Source organism: Rhinoraja longicauda, chromosome 16 (assembly GCF_053455715.1).
Source record: "Rhinoraja longicauda isolate Sanriku21f chromosome 16, sRhiLon1.1, whole genome shotgun sequence".
Taxonomy (NCBI): Eukaryota; Metazoa; Chordata; class Chondrichthyes; order Rajiformes; family Arhynchobatidae; genus Rhinoraja; species Rhinoraja longicauda.
The window spans coordinates 39484705-39508352 of NC_135968.1; the positions used below are offsets into that span (position 1 = coordinate 39484705).

General features: G+C 42.9%; 1 protein-coding gene across 15 annotated transcripts in view; it reads left to right on the top strand.

The window, feature by feature from the left end:
• Positions 1-23648, top strand: part of jakmip3 (Janus kinase and microtubule interacting protein 3) — a 316671-nt gene that overhangs the window by 180778 nt on the left and 112245 nt on the right. For all 15 annotated transcript variants that reach the window (XM_078413662.1, XM_078413661.1, XM_078413664.1 and 12 more), the window contains one exon: positions 4861-5007. In XM_078413662.1, the coding sequence (XP_078269788.1) occupies positions 4861-5007 (147 nt within the window). The remainder of the gene's footprint in view (positions 1-4860; positions 5008-23648) is intronic.

A 23648-nucleotide genomic window follows, 5' to 3' on the forward strand; every position in this document is an offset into this window, starting at 1 on the left:
AGATTGCAATATTTATAAGTGTGTCCCAACTTCATGGGATGCCAAGAGGAAATTCTGACCAAGTTAGAGTTCCAGGATAACCACATGTACACTAGGCATTTGTGACAAGGCTTGCATGTCGTTGTGGTCTAGAGAGGGATGTGGGGCAGTGTTGCTGACAACTTTGCGTTGTTCCCCAATGACCTCCATGAATGATATCATCCATCCCGTCACCCGCGGTGGTGCCTGTACCCACGGTCCCTATCGCGTACGTCAGTTCGATCTTCCCAAAAGTGAACTTGCGGAAAGCAGCTGACCGAACAGAGTCCTCGGCTGCATCCTCAGGACCTGCGCAGAACAGCTGCTCCATGGACATCATTAAACTCTGCCTCCTCCATTCTGAAGTTCCTGTCTACTTTAAGAAGACTACTATTATCCTGGTGCAAAAGAACAGCAAGGTACTGTGCCTTGATGACTACTGTCCAAGAAGTTGGTGCACATTAACTCCGGCCTCCCAGACAGTTCCGATTCATTATAGCTCGCCTACTGTCGTGACAGGTCCAGAACTTATGCCATCTCACTGGCCCTACACTTATAGCTCTTGAATGTCAAAAAAACTAAGGAGTTGATTGTGGACTTTAGAAGGGCTCAACATCCAAGGATGTTCACACCACTGGAGATAAATGGGTTTACTGTGGATAGGGTGAGCAGCTTTAAATACCTGGGAGTCCACATCAAAGAGGATCTGACGTGGACAACACACATTGCCGCACTGGTGGGTAAGGCAAGGCAGCGCCTTTACCACCTCAGACAGCTGAGGAAATTCAGAGTGTCTCTGAGGATCCTTCAATGCTTCTACTCTGGGGCTGCAGAGAGCATCCTGACCGGCAACATCACAGTCTGGTTTGGGAAAAGCTCTGCCCAGGACAGGAAGGCCCTGCAGAGAGTAGTGCGTTCAGCAGAACGCACCATGGGAACTACACTCGTCCCCCTGCAGGACCTATACATCAGGAGGTGCAGATCAAGAGCAAGCAAGATTATGAGGGACCCCTGCCACCCCAATAACGGACTGTTCCAGATGCTACGATCAGGCAAACACCTCCGCTGTCACGCTGTGAAAACAGAGAGGATGAGACGGAGTTTCTTCCCACAGGCCATCAGGACTGTTAACTTTTATAACTCCAGAGACTACATTTTTTTTCTGTATTCATTTTAATTTTTATGCTGTAATTATAATTTTTTTTGGCACAATCCGCAGGCGTTGCCACTTTCATTTCACTGCACATCTTGTATGTGTATGTGACAAATAAACTTGACTTGACATCGAAATAAGAAGGACACCTATGTCAGTCCCCTATTTTTTGACCATGACTCTTTCTTCAACACCATAATCCCAAACAAACTCATTTCCAAACTCCTGAATTTAGGAGTTAGCACCTCCTCTGCAACTGGATCTTCAACTTCCTGACCCATAGACTACAATCAGTGAGAATAGGCCACAAAACATCTTCCATGATAAATCTTAACATCAGTGAAACTCCCTATATATTCACTACTGTGCAGCCCAATTTTGCACTGACCACATTTGCATGTTTACATTATCTTGTTGGCCAGATCATGAATAATGACAAGACATAGTACAGGAAGGAGATCGAGAGCTTATTAACTCGGTGACAAGAAAACAACCTTCCCCTCAATGGCATCAAGATGAAAGAGTTTTCAGGAAATTGTTTTCAGGAAATTAGATGGTGTACATGCCCCAGGCAGCATCAATGGTGCCAACATGGAGATAGTCAAGAGTTTCAATTTCTGAGGCGGAAATATTTGTCCTGGACCAACTACAATGAAGCTATGGCCAAGAAAGCACCTCTACTTCCTCTGAAAACTAAGGAAGCTTGGCATATCCCCAAAGACTCTTACCAACGTCTATAGATGCGCTGCAGAAATCATGAAAGCATGCTTTTGGGATGCATCACAACTTGGTTTGGCAAGAGCTCTGCCCCAAAACACAAAACAACTTGCAGAAAGTTGTGAATGTAGCCCAGTCTATCATATAAGTCGGCCCCCACTCATCAACTCCATCTACACTTCATGCTGCCTTGGGAAAGCACCCAACATAATCAAGGGCATTTGAACCCTGGTCAATTTCTCTTCTCCCATCTCCTGTCAGGCAGAAGATATAAAAGCTTGAGAATACATATCAGGATGTTCAAGATCTGAATCTTCCCTGCTTCTCTTAGATTACAGAACGGTTCTCTCCAGAAGCTATAGGTGTAGTTCCGATCTTTCAACCTCCCTCATTGTGGCTCCTGAAATTTTCAATCTACACTCTCTCTGTAACTGTAACACCATAACGCTGTAACACTGTACTCTGCTTTATTAGTGTTTCTCTTTGCACTACCTGTTGTATGCTTGGTTGAATTCAGGCTTTTATTGCATTGTAAAACTCGTTGCTACAGTGTCACTCAAGTGCATAATGATGCATTCTAGCAGAATTTATGTTCCATTATGAGCTTTCTCCTTTTCTTTATTAGCCATCTATGTCATATTTCTTTATTTGATCATCCAGTTATCCCTATGTAGTTCTAACAATAATCCCCTGGCATAACCTACCATTTCATACTGCACAAAATAAGCACTATTCTCTCTCCTTTATGTCTGAAAGCCAACTTGTTGCAGTGCCCTCACTCAATAGACAATAGACAATAGGTGCAGGAGGAGGCCATTCGGCCCTTTGAGCAAGTACCGCCATTCAATGTGATCATGGCTGATCATTCTCAATCAGTACCCCGTTCCTGCCTTCTCCCCATACCCCCTGACTACGCTATCCTTAAGAGCTCTATCCAGCTCTCTCTTGAATGCATTCAGAGAATTGGCCTCCACTGCCTTCTGAGGCAGAGAATTCCACAGATTCACACACTGGCACTCCTGTGCATTGCCATTCATCAACCTTTCACATTGAACCTTTGAAAAAACTTTTATAACCCAGACAAAATGGAACATACTGTCTTATAGTGTCATAGGGTAAGAGGTGCACAGTACAGAAACAGGTTTGTGGGGACTTTGTCATTGATCTACATTAATCCCCTTTGTCTGTATTGGTTCCCTATCCTTCTATGTCTTGTCCACCATACAAGTACTTTTTTAATTGCCTTTTAAATGTAGTGATTGAATCTTATTCCACCTCCTCCTCTGTCAGATATCAACCACGACCCAGGTAAAATCCCCGAGATCTCTTTTAAAACTCCTTCCTCTCCCTTTAAACATGCCTTCTCATTTTTTAATAACCATATACTGCTGAGTTTAGGAAAGAAAACTGCAGATGCTGGTTTAAATCAAAGGTAGACACAACATGCTGGAGTAACTCAGCGGGTCAGGCAGCATCTCTGGAGAGAAGGTATCCGAAATGTCACCCATTTCTTCTCTCCAGAGATGCTGCCTGACCCGCTGAGTTACTCCAGCATTTTGTGTCTACCACTGCTTAGTTTAGTTGAGTTTAGAGATACAGCGTGGAAACAGGCTCTTCGCCCCATAGAGTCCGTGCCGACCAGCGATTCCTGCACGCTGGCACAATCCTACACACTAGGGACAAAGCCAAAGCCAATTAACTTACAAACATGTACGTCTTTGGTGTATGGGAAGAAACCGAAGCACCCGGAGAATACCCATGCGATCACAGGCAGAACGTACAAACCCCGTACAGCTGTAATCAAGGTCAAACCCGGGTCTCTGGCAATGTAGGCAGCAACTCTACCTTCCCAATGACACCAAAATTCTGACTATTTACTTATAATCATAATTTTATATACCTCTATCAAGCCATCACTGAACCTCCCTCATTCCAGGGAATACAAGCCTAGACTATCCAATGTCTCCTCTTAACCAAATTCCTCCAATCTAAGCATAATTCTGGTAAATACGTTCTGCATCACACCATTGCAAACATATCCTACTTATAGTGGCAAACAGAAGTGCATACAGTACTCCAAGTACTGTCTAACCAGTGTTTTGTAAAGTTGCAATGTAACCTCCCAACTTGTATATTCTATGTCCCGACCTATAAAGGCAAGCATGCCATGTGCCTTCTTCACCACCCTGTCAACTTTCAGGAACTAGGGACTTGAATCCTAAATCCCTTTGTTCATTGACTTCCTTCATCGTTTCCGGTTTACCCTTATTTGACTTTCCAAACACATCATCTTGCACTTGTCAAGAGTAAATTCCACTTGCCAATGCTTCTCTCAACTTTCCAAACGATGGCTATCCTGCTGCAGCTTCAGAAAAGCTTCCTCACTCTGCACAACACCAGGAATGTCCGTGCTGTCCAGAAACCTACGAATCATCCTTCCTACATTCACATCCAAGTTGTTAATATATATCACTACTTATAACTTGGCAAAACATACCCATACTATTATTAAATGCTATCACTTTTATAAAACAACAGTTTTTCCAGTGGCAAATTCTGATATATTCCTTCATGTATTTTGAGAGAAAATGTTGAACTCTTCCCAGTATTTTAATATTGCATTGCTACTATAATACCTTATGATAGTATCTATGAGAATGATGTTATAGATGTTGTAGAAGATAATAATAATCATGTTGGATTATAATTAACATTTTAAATAAATAAAGATTTGGAATCTGATAGAGGGGCAAAGATGCCAGGCTTTGTGTCAAAGACATGCTAGATAACATTTGAAAAGGAAATTTCAGATTTAAAATTAAGATTAGATTCTGAAAAGATTCTATTTGTTTCAGCATCAACCATATCCATCGAATCCATTGCAGACTATCCATTGATGAACCTAAGGTTCTTTTAACTGCAGGTCTACATGTGGTCAGGTTAATGTCTCTTATTCTATATTTCTGCTTTAGCTCAAGCGTTTACGTGAGGCAGAAAGTCAGTACAAACCACTCCTGGATAAAAAGAAACGTCTCAGTAGGAAGAACGAAGAAATGAGCCATGCCTTACGACGTATGGAAAATAAGCTGAAATTTCTCACACAAGAAAACATAAGAATGGTAAGCTTTCATTAAAAATCATATTTCTTAATCATATGGACACTGATTTGTTTATATCATTTGAAGGAATTATAAATACTTAAACTGTAAAATCCAGGATTGTTCAATGCATGGTAACTCTACTCCAGGTTTACTTTGTTTTACCTATGTTAGTAATGCTAAACACCACATATAACGAAGGAGATCAATACTGCCCCTGATCATGTATGAGAGATACACCGATCAGCCAAAACATTATGACCACTGACAGGCGAAGTGAATAACATTGATTATCTTGTTACAATGGCACCTGTCAAGGGGTGGGATATATTAAGCAGCAAGTGAACAGTCAGTTCTTGAAGTTGACGTGTTGGATGCAGGAGAAATGGGCAGGACTAAAGACCTGAGCAACTTTGACAAGGGCCAAATTGTTATGGCCAGATGACTGGGTCAGAACATCTCTGAAATGGCAAGGCTTGTGGGGTGCTCCCGGTCAGCAGTGGTGAGTACCTACCGACAGTGGTCCGAGGAGGGACAAACCACAGCAACAGGGTGTTGGGCGCCCAAGGCTCATCGATGCGCGAGGGCAACGAAGGCTATCCCGTCTGGTCCGAACTGACTGAAGGTCTACTGTGGCACAAGTCACAGAAAATTTTAATGGTGGGTCACGGGAGGAATGTGTCACAATACACAGTGCATCACACCCTGCTGCGTATGGGGTTGCACACGGAGGACCAACAGCATATTAGGCAGGTGGTCATAATGTCTTGGCTCATCAGGTCAAAATGTTTGGGCTGATCGGTGTAGATTAACAGATATACAGAATACACTTCAATATTTATTTCCTATTAAAAAGTGGTGATTATAACAGACATTTTTGCAGAACAAAAAATCCAAGTTTTATATATTTTGTAGCGAGCCATTAGCAGTTTTTCTTTTTTATAAGATGAATAGAAGTCTTATTCACACATATTTTTCCATGTCAACTTGTGTTCAACCACAGCTCCCCACCTGCATCAGTTGCAATCACCTCACTTTATAGTCGGTTAAGTCATAAAGCAGAGAATGGTGGAACTACTCAGTAGGTAAGGTAATTTGGTAAGCTGATCACCCTTCAATAGAACTGGAAACTGTTAGAGATAATAGCAGGGTTCAAGTTGCAGAGAAATTGGAAAAATCTGGAGAGAGGAAAAGAGAAGGCCATGGATAGACTAAGAAATTAGATCCCAAAAGTGATGCTGGATCTGGCCAAAAGAGGGTGGTAGAGGCTTGTGATTAATGGAAAACATGTCTGGAAGAGGAGGCAGTGGATAAATTATTGTTGAGAGCAGTCACAGAACATTGCATTTCCGTTTAGGTTAGATGAAGAACAAAAAAAACAGAATGCTGGAAGAACTCAGTGGTCAGTTAGCATCTGTGGAGATAGAGCACTGTGTGATTCCTCAGAAATACTGTAATAGACATGCATCATAGTTAAATGGTCATTGTAGCGGTCAATTCAAGAATATCCTAAAAGCTCATACTCCTCTTTCATGCTTGTAGATCATGTGTAGTGAATATATTAGTGCTATGAAATTTTTACCATGGTTCCAGTGGAAAATAATTATCGACCACCTGCATTGCTGATAAATCTGTCCGTAATTGATAACTAAGCACCAATTCCAAAATGGCTTAACGATTGGACTACAAATAATTTCAGAGACAATGAAAATTCGCTTCAACCAACCTTGTTCAATCAGGAATATTTTTTAATCTTCAATAGTACCATAATAATTCAACATATTTGAGCTATATTTTGCGAGTGGAAATCATAATTTGACTTTAATGTAGGTGTGAAAATTAGATTCACGTATTTGCCTAGGGATTCATCTTGAGTGGATAAAGATAAGTGATATCATTAGATGCCTAGTGTACACAGCTTTTAATATTTGCTCCCATTTGCATGAACTCTCAGTTGCTGCTGTGACTCAAGAATGTTTCTCTGTAGTTCCCTTCCTTCGTCATAAAAGAGCAGTTTTCTTTCGCCCAAAGGAAGCTAATAGATGCCACGTGCAGGAAGGAACTGCAGATGCTGGTTTAAACTGTAGATAGAGAAAAAAAGCTGGAGTAACTCAACGGTTCAGACTGCATCTCTGGAGAAAAGGAATCGGTGATGTCTCGGGTCGAGACCCTTCTTCAGATTGAGAGTCAGGGGAAAGGGGAATGAGGGATATAGACGGTGATATAGAGAGATATAGAACAAATGAAGATGCCATGTTACACAGGCACACCTGTATGAAAATCAGGATAAGCAACACACACAATATCGATCCTCCATGCCCTTTGAAGAATACTGGATGTGCTAACAGAAACCCGCACTTTGAAATTCTGTCTTTATAGTGTAACATTTATGTGCATTACACAGTACAATTTCATCACAAAAGCACGTTCAATCCAAGTGCCAAGACTTACTGCGGGCTCCATGAAGTCCATGACATTTTGCTGGATTACAAACATACAAGGATACACACGCAATGATTTGTAATACTGTACACATATGGACTGCACTTCCACGATATTCAGCCACCCATGAAAGTCACCAGTGCAACCTCATGAAGCCTGCTTCAGCATAAGTTGAAGGGCAGTGAAAAACAAACCGCTGGAGGAACTCAACAGTTCAGGCAGTATCTGTAAAGGGAAATGAACAGACAACATTACAGGTCAGGACCATATTCAGTCTGACGTTACTGGGGACTTGGATGAACGGATTTGACATTTTGGAGTCTAGTGCCAGGGAAATGCTGTTTCTAGGGCCTCTTTAACTTTAAAACAGAGAGTCAAGTCTATCCCCTCCCCCTTCCCAGTTCTTCCACTGGTCTTCCTGTCTCTGACTGCATCCTATCTTTGTCTCGCCCCCTCCCCTGACAATAGACAATAGACAATAGGTGCAGGAGGAGGCCATTCGGCCCTTCGAGCCAGCACCGCCATTCAATGTGATCATGGCTGAACATTCTCAATCAGTACACCGTTCCTGCCTTCTCCCCATACCCCCTGACTCAAGCTAAGTCTGATGAAGGGTCTCGAACCGAAACGTCACCCATTCCTTCTCGCCAGAGGTGCTACCTGACCCGCTGAGTTACTCCAGCATTTTGTGTCTGCCTTTGATTTAAACCAGTATCTGCAGTTTTTTTCTCTCTATATATATATATATATATATATATATATATATATATATATATATATATATATATATGGGTTTATGTGGGTTTATAGTCTGCATCTGTGAAAAGGTGTGCAAGAAACATGAGGGGAAATAGCTGTGAGGAAATGGCTATATATATATAGCCATTTCCACCTAGCTATTTCCCCTCATGTTTCTTGCACACCTGTTCACAGATGCAGACTGTAAACCCACATTTCTTTATTGATCTGTTTTGGCTCCACACACAGATAATTGATACCAATGCATGTGTGTTTGGAGAAGGTGGTGTTGGAAAATTGGACTTCAGAAACCTGCACCTCAGAGCCCCCTAGTGCCCAGAGGTTGAAATTCATTTTCACTGCTGTCACAGTGAAAATTGAATGAAGTTATTGATGTAACCATTAACACTGCAAATGTTAGTCATATATTGGGATAACGTATAAGGTTTGTGAAAAATAACGCAAAACTATAAAACAATGTTTTTGAATTGAGACAATATACTCTACTTAAAACTGACGCGTTCCTTTTGAGATTATAGCATGTGAAATGTGGGATTGTGCGAAATGTAATTGTTTCAATGTACAGCTCACATTATATCATTACTGAACCTCTCTTCAATGTTAAAAAAAACCTTTATTTCTCAATGACATTATTAATTGTTGCATTTTGTTTGTCTTTACAATGATTAGTAGTTCATCGATCTTCATGTGAAATGTCACGTAGCTTGTTTTTTAGACCCACAGGAGACTTCCACAATCACATCGGATACTTATTTTACTCTGTGGAACCTTATTAGATTTTGAGAGGACATTAATTTTTATCATTATGCAAATTTACATCCACAAATCTCGCTGTTATCCCCTGTAATACATTTACATTCTTCAAACCTCAGAAAAATGAGATATTTTGATTTATAATGAAGTAATTAATTGGACCTGAGGGAAACTGAGTTAACACAAATCATTAAAACTTCCTTACAACCTTTTTTTCTAAGCTGCATAATGATCAAATGTATCATTTTCTCTGTGTATTGGGCTTATGAGGAAAATGTATGTCTCTGACCTTGTTCTGTTCTACAATTAATGTAGCATCTATCAGCTACCTGTTATTAATGATGTGGGACTAGTATAATTCAGCGACTACAATAAGATACCATCTTCAGATTTCCCAAGAAAAGGAATTGTGCAATTGTGTCAGTGTTCCAGGATCACAGGAGTGGATAAAGTTTGATTTTGTGCTAAAAATTCATTGATATTTATTTGTTTACAGCAGTCTACCAATCTGGCGCATTGTATTGACAATACAATTAACGGTGCTAATAATCCAGTTTGTGCCTTTTTCATCAGAGCTACTCTGCCCTTTCCTGATCTCTCTGTCTCCATCACAGGGGACAGACTATTGACTGCCATTTATTATAAACCCACTGACTCTCACAGTTCTCTGGACTACATCTCCTCCCCCTCTCCATCTTACAAAGATGTCATCTCCTACTCTGAATTTCTCCGTCTCTGCCACATCTGCTCCGAAGAAGAGGCCTACCATTCGAGATGCCCTCTTACTTTAGTAAATATGGTTCCCCCCTCCCTGTTTAGCTAAGTTTAGAGATAGAGTAAGAAAATAACTGCAGATGCTGGTACAAATCGAAGGTATTTATTCACAAAATGCTGGAGTAACTCAGCAGGTCAGGCAGCATCTCAGGACAGAAGGAATGGGTGACGTTTCGACCCGAAATGTCACCCATTCCTTCTCTACTGAGATGCTGCCTGACCTGCTGAGTTACTCCAGCATTTTGTGAATAAGTTTAGAAATACATTATGGAAAAAAGCCCTTCAGCCCACTGAGTCCACACCCACCATCGATCGCCCGTTCACACTGGTTCTATGTTATCCCATTTTCTCATCCACTCCTTATATGTTAGGGGCCAATTGCAGAGCCCAATTAACCTACATACCAGCATGTCTTTGTGGGAGGGAAATGGAACACCCAGAGGAAACCCACACGATCACGGGAAGAATTTGCAAACTCCGGACAGACAAGCACCAGAGATCAGGGTCGAGCCTGGATCTCTGGTGCTGTGAGGAAGCAACTTTACCAGCTGCACCACCGGGCTGCCCTCTAAGGGAATGTTGTCGTAGATGGATCCGTCACTCGGATCTTCTCTGTGTCCCGTGGTTCCGCTCTCACTCCACCTACCCCCAGACAGAACAAGGATAGAGTTCCCCTGGTCCTCATCTTTCACCCCCACTGGCCTCCACATCCAATACTTTGACATTTCCATCACCTTCAACGCGATCCCGTCACCCGTCACATTTTCTCTCCTGATCCATCTCCACAGAGACTCTCTCTCCACAAGTTCCTTGGTTCACTCACCCTTGCACACCTCTCCCCAGGTACTTTCCCCTGCAACCACAGGAGATGTAACACCTGTCCCTAAAGGTTTAAGAATAAGGGGTAGGCCATTTAGAATGGAGATGAGGAAAAACTTTTTCAGTCAGAGAGTTGTGAATCTGTGGAATTCTCTGCCTCAGAAGGCAGTGGAGGCCAATTCTCTGAATGCATTCAAGAGGGAGCTAGATAGAGCTCTTAAGGATAGCGGAGTCAGGGGGTATGGGGAGAAGGCAGGAACGGGGTGCTGATTGAGAATGATCAACCATGATCACATTGAATGGCGGTGCTGGCTCGAAGGGCCGAATGGCCTACTCCTGCACCTATTGTCTATTGTCTAAAGCTCCTCCCTCATATCCATCCAGGGAGCTCAGCACTCCTTTTAGGTGTGATAGAGTTTCACATGTAATTGTTCTGAACTCAGCTACTGCATTCAGTGCTCCCGATGTGGTCTCCTTTATGTCAACGAGACCAAACGTAGACTGGGCGACATTTTTTGTCGAACACTTGCCCTCGGTCCGCCAAGTCCAGCGAGATCTCCCTGTTCCTAACCATTTTAACCTCTTCCCATTCCCATACCGACCCCTCTGTCCTGGTCCTCTTCCACTGCCAACGAGAGGCCACACGCAAACTGGAGGAACAGCACCTCATACTCCACAGGTAGCCTACAACCCAACAGTATGAACATTGAATTCTCCAATATTAGGAGACAATATTGGAGACAATAGTACCAACAACAATGCTTTTCCCTCCCCCCCCCCCCCCCCCCCCACTCCTCTTCCATTAAAATCTCTTCCTTTGATCATATTTTGCACATCTTTGCTCCTTATTTCCCTCTCTCACATCCTTTTGTCTTCCCATCTCTGGTCTTTGTCCACCTATCTGCCAATCAACCCCCCCCCCCCCTCACCTGTATCCACCTATCACTTGCCAGGGCCTAATCCTGCTGCCACCTCTCTTCCAGCTTTCTCCTCACTACTTCAATCAGTCCTCATTGAAAGTGTCCTGACCCAAAACCTGGCCTCTCCATGTTCTGCAAAGATGCTGCCTGACCCCCTGAGTCACTTCAGCAGTTTGAGTCTTTTGTTTTCAACCGAGTAAAAGGACAAGCTAGTGAACTGCCCAAATGAATTGTTTTAAATCAAGGCAATACAGCGTCAGAGAATGCGAAGGTTAGCAAGCATAAAGATGACAGGTGGACATTTGCAATTGAGAACAAAGCATTAGAGTTTAGATGATCTGAAATGTATACAGTGTTAACCAGCTGGAATACACTGGGAAAGCTAAGGCTGGAGATTCTAAAGGCATGGATATCAACAACAGATGATCTACAATAAGTCAGGTGATGTTATAGAGGTGAGAATATCCCCGAGGTGGCATAGATAATAGATTATAGGTTCATCCCAGGATCAAAAATGACCAGGTTATGAACATTGTGCAAGAAGTAACTCCAGATGCTGGTTCATACCAAAGGTAGACACAAAATGCTGGAGTAACTCAGCGGGTCAGGCAGCATCTCTGGAGAAAAAGAATAGGTGATGTTTCAGGTTGGAACCCTTCTTCAGGTTAAAAGTAGAGGTGAAAGGGTGGTGGGTGGGGTGGGTCTGTGGGTGATAAAAGGCCTATTGTAAAAACTATCTGGGTTCATATGTGATAAGGATTGAGCTTGAGGTAATGGATCTGTAACAGGTCCTGTGATGGGAACCAAAACTGATCATTGTGGTCTTTCTAACGTTTAAATAGAAAAAAAATGTCTGCTTATCCAATCGTGGATGTTATTCCCTGTCTGAGGTAACACCCGAGCTTCACTTTGCAGACTGATATCAAACCATCTTTACAAGCAAAGGGTAAGAGGAATTGTCCTTCTTCAATCAACAAGGTTGCAGTCTCTGTAAATAGGTTGCCATGTTTACAAAGAATACTTTCTGAAAAAGGAAAGTCCTCATCAACACAGCAGCTTTATTCTAAATGCTTTTAAATACAAAACATTTACTTGCACTTTCTAAACCTGAGATGGAGCTGCAGCAACGTAGACATTTTCGGAAGCCGGGTTCAAATCAAAATAAATCTTAAGAGGCTGATTTAATTGGTAACCTTCTAAAGGATTGTAGCCCTTACTATATATAACTCACTGAGGTTATACAGAAGACACTCTAATGTTAAAGTAGGTCATCAGCATAAAGCTCATTCGTCTTGGCTGTTTTATATCATGGTGAATCCAACAACATTCATCCAAGTAACCTTTGCTTTCCCTCTCACTCTGTTCCTCCCTCACCCTAGTTCGACTAGTTTCACTGTCCTGATTAATTTTATTGTTTGTGTGCCTCGTTGTCACCTACTCCTCAGCCAACAATGAACTATTCTACATTTCTTTGATCAGCGACTGCTTTGATCTGTCGTTTTCACACCTTACATTCTCTTTGTATCCATCCATGTCTCCAGGTTTGCCTCTCCCCTGACACTCAGTCTGAACATGGGTCTCGACCTGAAACGTCAAGTCAAGTCAAATTTATTTGTCACATACACATACACGATGTGCAGTGAAATGAAAGTGGCAATGCCTGCGGATTGTGCACAAAAAAGAATTACAGTTACAGCATGTAAATAAAGTTAATAAGTTACTATAGTGTAGACAAAAATTTAGTCTCTGGGGTTATAAAAGTTGACAGTCCTGATGGCCTGTGGGAAGAAACTCCGTCTCATCCTCTCCGTTTTCACAGCGTGACCGCGGAGGCGTTTGCCTGATCGTAGCATCTGGAACAGTCCGTTACTGGGGTGGCAGGGGTCCCTCATGATCTTGCTTGCTCTGGATCTGCACCTCCTGATGTATAGGTCCTGCAGGGGGACGAGTGTAGTTCCCATGGTGCATTCGGCCGAACGCACTACTCTCTGCAGGGCCATCCTGTCCTGGGCAGAGCTGTTCCCAAACCAGACTGTAATGTTGCCGGACAGGATGCTCTCTACAGCCCCAGAGTAGAAGCAATGAAGGATCCTCAGATACACTCTGAATTTCCTCAGTTGACTAAGGTGGTAAAGGCGCTGCTTTGCCTTACCCACCAGTGCGGCAATGTGCGTTGCCCACGTCAGATCCTCTGTGATGCGGACTCCCAAGTATTTAAAACTGCTCACCCTATCCACAGTAGACCCATTTATCTCCAGTGGCGTGTACATCCTTGGATGTTTAGCCCTTCTGAAGTCCACAATCAGCTCCTTCGTTTTAGTGACATTCAAGAGGAGGCTATTGTCCTGACACCAGAGTGCCAGATCAGCCACCTCCTCCCGGTAGGCCTTCTCATCGTTGTTGGAGATCCGGCCCACCACCACAGTGTCATCAGCAAACTTGATGATGGAGTTTGAGCTGAACCTGGCCATACAGTCATGTGTGTACAGGGAGTACAGTAGGGGGCTAAGGACACAGCCCTGGGGGGATCCTATGTTCAGGGTGAGGGAGCTAGATGTGTGTTCCCCCATCCTGACCACTTGGGGCCTGGCGGTGAGAAAGTCCAGGACCCAGGCACACAGAGGGGTGCTAAGCCCCAGTTCCAGCAGCTTCTCAACCAGTCTGCTGGGGACTATTGTGTTGAATGCTGAACTAAAGTCAATGAACAGCATCCTCACATAGCCCCCCTGGTTGTCCAGATGAGAGAGAGCGGTGTGCAGAACCTGGTGTGCAGCGGTGTGCAAATTGATTTGCTTCCCTATACCTGTTCGGACGGTATGCGAACTGTAGTGGGTCCATGTTGCGAGGAAGGAGGGCACAGATGTGCTTCTTGACTAGCCTCTCAAAGCATTTCATGACAACCGAGGTGAGGGCCACCGGTCGGTAGTCATTTAAACACGCTGGAGGGGCATTCTTTGGCACCGGTACAATGAAGCATGCAGGGACCACGGACTTGGCCAATGAGAGGTTGAATATTGTGGTGAGCACTGGAGCAAGCTGAGTAGCACCCGTTCCTTCTCTCCAGAGACGCTGCCGGTCCCAGCTTTTAGTGTCAAATATTGATTTGTTTCCCTATAGCTTGCTGAACAGATTTTCCAAATTCCACAATTAGTTGTAGAATTTGTAAGACGTTGAGTTTCCCAGCGAGGATGAACAAAGCTTGCTCTCCCTGGATTTTGTCCCATGATAATATTAGTATTGAGCATCCATGTATCTGTCACCCCAACAAGTCTGAATTAACCTGATTGTCTGAAATTCTCATGAATCAGAGCTTTGAAAACAAATAAATCAACAACAGTTCCAATTATTGCCACACCAATATCCCAAGGCAGTATTAAATACTGGACAACTTTCTGTTATGAATCTCCAATACCTAATTTATTTTATTTCTAGAGGAACCCATCACCTTTTCTTTTGAAACCATGTTAGTTGTATTCCTTTAGGCAAGCTAATTTAACCTTTTTATTTCAGTGAGAAACATGCTTTCTGTACTTTCATGCTCCAGAAGAGAGAAGCATTTTAGTCACAGCAGGTTTGCTGCCATACATGTTATGTTCTCAATAAATACAAAAGTCCCATGCTGCACTAAACAATCTTACTAGAAGATTCTATGGAAGCTTTCTGTTAAAATGTCCACAGCATTAATGGCATTTACTGTGTGGCATTTACTAATAACATCACTAAGAGGTGTTCTTGTATGCATTCAACTCTTATATTGTTCATTGATTATTGCAATACCACAATGTTTACCTTAAAGGTATAGCATGGAAACCAAGTCCAAGACTACCTGCAATCACCCCTAGTAGTACACTAGTTCTATCCTACACACAAGGGACAATTCACAGGCCAATTAACCCACAAACTTGCACGTCTTTAGAATGTGGGAAGAAACCGGAACACCAGGAGAAAACCCACAAGATCACAGGGAGAATGTGCAAAGTCCACACAGACAGCACCCGTAGTCAGGATCGAAACTGGGTCTCTGGCGCTGTGAGGCAGCAATTCTATCATTGTGTCACCGCGCCAACCTAGTTTGAATGCTTCACAAAATGCTGGAGTAACTCAGCAGGTCAGGCAGCATCCAGGAAAATCTCCTAGATGCTGCCTGACCTGTTGAGTTCCTCCAGCATTTTGTGATACCTTCGATTTGTATCAGCATTTGTAGTTATTTTCCTACACTAGTTTGAATGTTTGATTGGTCTTCAGACAGCTGCATCTGCCTCTGCTGATACTGCCTTGCCCTTATTGTTCTCATGTGTCAGAGTCCCTGCAGCACTTGGTTAGTGAATGGTGGTCGATCTATTTTCATTCAGGTGATTTGCCACATCTGGTCCCTTCATAGCATTAAACCTCTCAGAGATCTTCCCTGACCTGTGTCCGCAAACTCGTACGTGCCTTTGACATTCTCTGGCTCGTTTCCGTGGCTGCCCTGATTGTAGATATTCTCCTTCACCATAATTAGAGGAGCTGTGAAAATTGGAATCTTTCCTGCTGGTGGAAGCATGCTCGGCCATAACAGATTGTGAAGATGTTGGTTAAACATGATCTTCACAAGGGCAACACCAGCTGATTGCCGTCCCAATCTGCCCACCTGTGACCCTCCACAACTGCCCCTCCAATTCAACACTTCAGAAGAGTTGAGATCTATGGGAAAATCAGGAAGGCATAGAGTCAGACCATGGAAATGGGCCCTTTGGTCCATTGAATTCACACCCACCATCTATCACGCATTCACACTAGTGCTATGTTATCTCATTCAAGTCAAGTCAAGTCAATTTATTTGTGTAGCACATTTAAAAACAACCCACGTTGACCAAAGTGCTGCACATCTGACGGGGGGCAGCCATACACAACGGCGCGGCCATCTTGAACAAAATGTTAATTCAATCACCCACAGTCCAACAATAAAAGCACTAAACAGGCACCCTGTCTCATTCACTCCCCTCGGTACACGTGACAATGAACTAAACTGAAACTGAAACTGCACAGTGGGGGCAATTAACAGCGGCCAATTGCCCTACTAACAAGCATGTATCTTGTACCTTGGAGTCATCACCTCCAAAGAGTCCACCTATACTGGAAGTTGACTAGAGTGGGTCTGGTCTCGCGGTCTGGTCTTTGCCATCTGTGGGCCTGGATGGAGGTCTTGAAGTTTGCGTAGGTGGGCATGTCAACAGAGGATTGTGGGAGGGCATTCCAGAGGGAAACTGCTTCAGGGAGAAAAGATCGGATGTAGAGAGTAGATGTGTCTTGTTGAACTACAAGTTGCTTGTTGTGGCTTCTTCTGGATCTTGTTGTTTTCTCTTTGACGTATAAATTAACATCGAGGTCGATGTCCTTGTTGATGATTTTGTGAAGGGGAGTCCATCTGAGCATCTGGCATCTGGTTTCAAGGGAGTCCCAGTTTAAGTCGGTGAGCATTTTGGTTACACTGGATTGTCGTCTGAAGTCACCGTACACAAACCGGGCTGCTCCTCGTTGAACATTTTGAAGAAGATCTTTATTTTTTTTGGTACCGGGGTTCCAAGCAGCGGAGGCTTACTCCAAGTGCGGTTGGACTATTGTTTGGTACAATTATGTTTTAACAGTTTTGGAACAATGGTGGAAGTTTCTCTGAGATGTGGGAGAAAATTGGAGCACTTGGAGGAAACCCATATAGTCACAGAGTGAATGTGCGCACTTCACAAAGACAACACCCGGGGTCACGATTGAACTTGGGTTGGTGACGCAGTGAGGCAGCAGCTCTACTATCTGCACCACTGTGCCTCCCTAATCCATCCAAAGTTATGCAGGTAGAAGGAATTGGGATGAAGGAAAAGAAAAGTGAAGGTGTGAAGTAACAAATGGAGAGTAATCATTCATTTGGCCGACGGCGCGGTGGCGCAGCGGTAGAGTTGCTGCCTCACAGCGCTTGCACCGCTGGAGACCCGGGTTCCATCCCGACTACGGGTGCTGTCTATACGGAGTTTGCACGTTCTCCCCGTGACCGCATGGGCTTTCTCTGAGATCTTCGGTTTCCTCCCATGCTCCAAAGACGTACAGGTTTGCAAGTTACTTGGTTTGGTATAAGTGGAAATTGTGAGTAGGATAGTGTTAACATGCGGGGATTCAGTGGGTCGAAGGGCCTGTTTCCACGCTGTATCTTTAAAACTAAAAACTAAAACTAAAACAAATCGATAAAGGAGTGAGCAGATGGGTGGGTTTTGGAGGCAAGCTTAAGTCCACAGGTGGCGAGAGTGTACTTAAGGTTGAAGACAACCAAAAGAACCGTAAGATTTTTATGCAGCCAAAGGCAAACAGATAAAATGGGCATGGGAATAGTGTAACTGGTGGAAGGCTAAGGTAGGCATTGTCATCATATCAATAGACAATAGACAATAGGTGCAGGAGTAGGCCATATCAACATCATTTGGTCAGCATACCCTTCAGTCAAAGGCAAAATACAGGAATAAGATAGGGGGAAAGAGAGAAATAACTACAAAACAAGATAACATCAAAATGAAGTTAAATATGACGCACATAAACCAGAGCAATAAAGTTGAAAAACAGGTGGCCAGCAATAAAATGACAGATAGCAACCAGTTACATGGAGATATCCTGGGCATGTTCCTGTGACTCTATTTACACTTCATGCAATTACACTATTGCCTCGGCAAGGCCACCAGCATAATCAAGGATAAGTCTCACCCCCAGCCACTCCCTCTTCTCCCCTCTCCTATCAGACAAGAGGAATAGAAGTGCGAAAACGCACACCTCCAGATTCAGGGGCAGTTTCATCCCAGATGTTATCAGGCAACTAAACCATCGTATCACCAACTAGAGAGTGGTCCTGACCTACCATCTACCTCATCGGAGACATGCAGACTATCTTTAATCAGAGTATACTGGACTTTATCTTGCACTAAATGTTATTCCCTTTATCCTGTATCTATACATTGTGGACAGCTTGATTGTAATTCATGTCGAGTCTTTTCAGTGACTGGATATCACGCGACAAAAAGATTTTCACTGTACCTCAGTACACGTGACAATATTAAACTAAACTAAAACTAAAACTCACCATAAACATCGGCTCTCTAGTTTTAGACTCCTCTACCCTGCGAGAAAACACTCTGACCGCTTTATTTTATATACATCTTCATAAAATCGCCCCTACAGGGACAATAGACTTGGCCTATCCAGCTTTTCCTTACAACACAAGCCCAGCAGTCCTGTTGAATGACCCGGTCACGGTGTGCCTCTCTATAAGGTCAATACTCCAAGGAAAAAAGTTCCATTCTACCTGCACTCTCCTACATGCCATATATATGTTATATACTCACTTGGCTTGACTTGAATCTCAACAATATGATAGACACATAAAGCTGGGGTAACTCGGTGGGACAGACAGCATCTCTGGAGAGAAGGAATGGGTGACGTTTCGGGTCGAGACCCTTCTTCAGACTGGCAACATGATGGTATATTCACTCATTTATGTGCACGTTCAGCATAATAGTTTCCCTCTTTCAAATGCATTAATTCCCCTGAGGAAATGATCAAGTCTAGTCTTTGGCAGGGTACTCTCCTCACTCATCTTAAACCAAAATTTACATAAATTTGTTTAACCACAGCCACATTTTCACAGAATAATTGCTCAAGTTCTGTGGATTAGCTATTATAATCAGTAGCTTGGTGAAATGTGCTTGTCATATTAGTACATGAATTTGGTTTTACAAATTTACATTTATTTTTCGCAAAAATAATTCATCTGGCTCATTGAGAACCAATTGGAATAGAAACCGAGTTAAATCTCCAAGGAAAACACATTGGAATGATACAAGCAAGTCATAATTAAAGCCTTTGTGTAAAATGAAATTCTCATCAAAACCAATTAAACTTTTGGAAACAGTTAAATCAAGAAATTTGCACGAAAACAATAACATTAAGGCTGATTTAAGCAACACGGAACAGATTGTGAATATTACCCAGGAGGAAGGAGTTGCAGGATATGAATAATTTTACATTTCTTTCCACCAAAGAGCATAGGTTAATATTGAATATATGGCTCAGGAACAGATTATTCAATAGGACGGGAGGGCTTGGGTTAGAAGGAGAGTCTGGGTAGACTGGTGCTTTTCTCCTTGGAGTGATGACCTTATAATGACATAGAAAATCATATGGGGCCTAGGTAATATGGATGCTCACAGACTTCATCCCAGGATAAGGGAGACTGAAACTAGAGGGCGCAGATTTAAGGTGAGAGGAGATAAATTTAAAAGGGAGCTGAGGGACAATTTCTTCACACAGAGGGTGGTGCATGCAGGGAGTGAGCTGTCAGAGAATAAGTACTATTACAACATTTAAAACACATTGAGACAGGCACATCAATAGAAAAGGATTCTGTGGTCATGGACCAAACACAGGCAAATGGTACTAGCTCAGATAGACAACTTAGTTTAGGGCGGCACGGTGGCGCAGCGGTAGACTTGCTGCCTTACAGCACTTGCAGCGCCGGTGTCCCGGGTTCGATCCCGACTACGGGTGCTGTCTGTACGGAGTTTGTACGTTGTCTGCTTGATCACTTGGGGTTTCTCCGAGATCTTCTCCGAGATTCCTCCCACATTCCAAAGACCTTCAGGTTTGTAGGTTAATTGGCTTGGTATAAGTGTAAATTGTCTTGAGTGTGTGTAGGATGGTGTTAATGTGCGGGGAATGGCTGGTCGGTGCAGACTCGGTGGGCTGAATTGCCTGTTTCCGCACTGTATCTGTAAATAACTAAAAGTTGGTATGGACAAGTTGAGCCACAGGAGATGATTCACATTGTGCATCTTTCTGACGCTATGACATTATGACTCCAACACAGCCAATTCATTCCATTTTTTTCAGCCTCACGCAAGCCTTCTTCCTACTTTCCTCATCTAAATTTATCAGCCTAACCCTCCATCCCCTTTGCCTTCATATCCTCTACCAAAAGCTTTCGTCTCTTTAAGGAAATTTATTAACTCCCACTCAGTCTTTTCTCAAGGTAAAGAGATCCAATCCGTCCATCTTTTCCTGAAACATGAACCCTCACATTTTTGGTATCAGGTTTTCCCTTATATCTTCAGTCATGCAGTTTCCTGATTGTCTAGTATGTTGATTGTTTCAGGCAGAATGAATTTTCCTGCACTCTCTTGAATATTGAGTATCCCATTGTTTTTCTGCATCAGTTTTTCCAACACTTGCCAATTTTATCTTCTCGGGATAGACACAAAATGCTGGAGTAACTCAGCGGGTCAGGCAGCATCTCTGGAGAGCAGGAATGGGTGACGTTTCGGGTCGAGACACTTCTTCAGATTCTCGCGTTCTGTTCTCAGACTCTCAACTCTGTTCACCCTTTTTAGTCAGGTTTTCATTGTCCTTGTGTTCTTTTCAATTACCTTCTTGAATCATATTTTACCATGGGGCTAAACATTCCCTTAATTATACTTCTTATCTGCACAAGTTAATTCTCCCTTATAATAGCTAATTCTCTTTTGTTGAATTTTTTAACATATTGTATCTGAAAGGGATGTCTTGTAAATTGTAGAGATTCTATTCACCATTTCCATTACCCACCCCTTCAATTTAATTAATAGTGAGCATTGTTGAAATCTCTCATTATTATGGATTTCCCTAATTTGTCTACATATATCTTGCTCCAACTCTCCAACCTAATGGGTCTGCAAATTACACCTATTGATGGGATTTATTCCTTGTTATCTTTTATCTCAATCCACATGGATTCTACTTTTGTATTCTTCATAGCTGTGTCCCTGTTTCTACTACATGATGCTCTCCCTAATAAATGTTGCTATTTCCCTTCCCTTTCTTCCACAGTATCTTTTCTAGATACCACCTCAGCAACGGACTGTTCCAGCTGCTACGGTCAGCCAAACGCCTCCGCTGTCACGCTGTGAAAACAGAGAGGATGAGACGGAGTTTCTTCCCACAGGCCATCAGGACTGTTAACTCTCATATCACCAGGAACTAATTTAATTTTACTGTACTAATTTATTTCTTGTGTTAAACATTTTTTTTTCTATTCTGTTTTGTAGTTTTAGCACAATCCACAGGCGTTGCCACTTTCATTTCACTGCACATCTTGTATATGTATGTGACAAATAAACTTGACTTGACTTGACTTCAGATATCTTAAGCCCTGAAATGTTTGATTCTCAGGTGTTATTCCTCTTAGCTCTGTCTTCGTAATCCCTACTCTATCTGACTTCTCCCAATGCCTGCTCTCTCCTTCTCCTCTACTTTATTGTGCAACACCATGTGGGTTGCTGAGCAGACAATTTAACTCCTTTTAAGTAGGATTTCCTCTAACCTAATGGCTAGCCGTCCCGTACGATTTGAGTACCACACTTCGAGGTACTCCCTTGCCATCAATATCCTCCCTTACTGTGTGAAAAGGAAAACACACCAGCAAATCCCATACCCACAGCTCTCGATAACTTTTCCAATAAAATTAATGGACTGTAAATCATCGGCTTTGATTCTAGAATTTAATGACATACTCATCCTGAGAGCACTCAACCCTGGTGAAAAAGGCTTATCACAGAGTATATGTTTAAATCGGACTGATCCAGTACTTTGACATCATGTCTTTAATGAGCATTGTCCACAACTCCACACAGATTAGCATTGAGTTGTATTTGTCATAGAGTCATACAGCACAGAAACAGGCCCTTTTGGCCAACCGAGATGCCTCATCTAAGCTGATCTGAAGGCTTAATTGCTTAAAGGATGTGGTTGTTTCAATGCTTATGTACAGACACTCCCTGACTTACAAAAGGATTATGTTCCGTGAAACCCTATTTAACCCGGATTTTACACGTCACTTTCAATAGACAATAGGTGCAGGAGTAGGCCATTCGGCCCTTCGAGCCAGCACCACCATTCAATGTGATCATGGCTGATCATTCTCAATCAGTACCCCGTTCCAGCCTTCTCCCCATACCCCCTGACTCCGCTATCCTTAAGAGTTCTATCTAGCTCTCTCTTAAATCCATTCAGAGAATTGGCCTTCACTGCCTTCTGAGGCAGAGAATTCCACAGATTTACAACTCTCTGACTGAAAAAAAAATTCCTCATCTCCATTCTAAATGGCCTACCCCATATTCTTAAACTGTGCCCCCTGGTTCTGGACTCCCCAAACATTGGGAACATGTTTACTGCCTCTAACGTGTCCAACCCCTTAATAATCTTATATGTTTCGATAAGATCCCTTCTCAGCCTTCTAAATTCCAGTGTATACAAGCCTAGTCGCTCCAGTCTGTCCACGTATGGCAGTCCCGCCATTCTGGGAATTAACCTAGTAAACCTATGCTGCATGCCCTCAATAGCAAGAATATCCTTCCTCAAATTTGGAGACCAAAGTTGCACACAGTACTCCAGATGCAGTCTCACTAGGGCCCTGTACAACTGCAGAAGGACCTCTTTGCTCCTATACTCAACTCCTCTTGTTATGAAGGCCAACATTCCATTGGCTTTCTTCACTGCCTGCTGTACCTGCATGCTTCCTTTCATTGACTGATGCACTAGGACACCCAGATCTCGTTGTACGTCTCCTTTTCCTAACTTCACACCATTCAGATAATAATCTACCTTCCTATTCTTACCACCAAAATGGATAACTTCACTCTTGTCCGCATTAAACTGCATCTGCCATGCATCCGCCCACTCACACAACCTGTCCAAGTTACCCTGCAACCTCATAGCATCTTCCTCACATTTCACACTGCCACCCAGCTTTGTATCATCTGCAAATTTGCTAATGGTACTTTTAATCCCTTCATCTAAGTCATTAATGTATATTGCAAATAGCTGCGGTCCCAGCACCGAGCCTTGCAGTACCCCACTAGTCACTGCCTGCCATTCTGAAAGGGACCTATTTATCCCCACTCTTTGCTTTCTGTCTGCTAACCAATGTTCTATCCATGTCAGTACACTACCCCCAATACCATGTGCTCTAATTTTGCCCACTAATCTCCTATGTGGGACCTTGTCGAAGGCTTTCTGAAAGTCAAGGTACACCACATCCACCGGCTCTCCCCTGTCAACTTTCCTAGTTACATCCTCAAAAAATTCCAGAAGATTAGTCAAGCATGATTTCCCCTTCGTAAATCCATGCTGACTCGGAACGATCCTGTT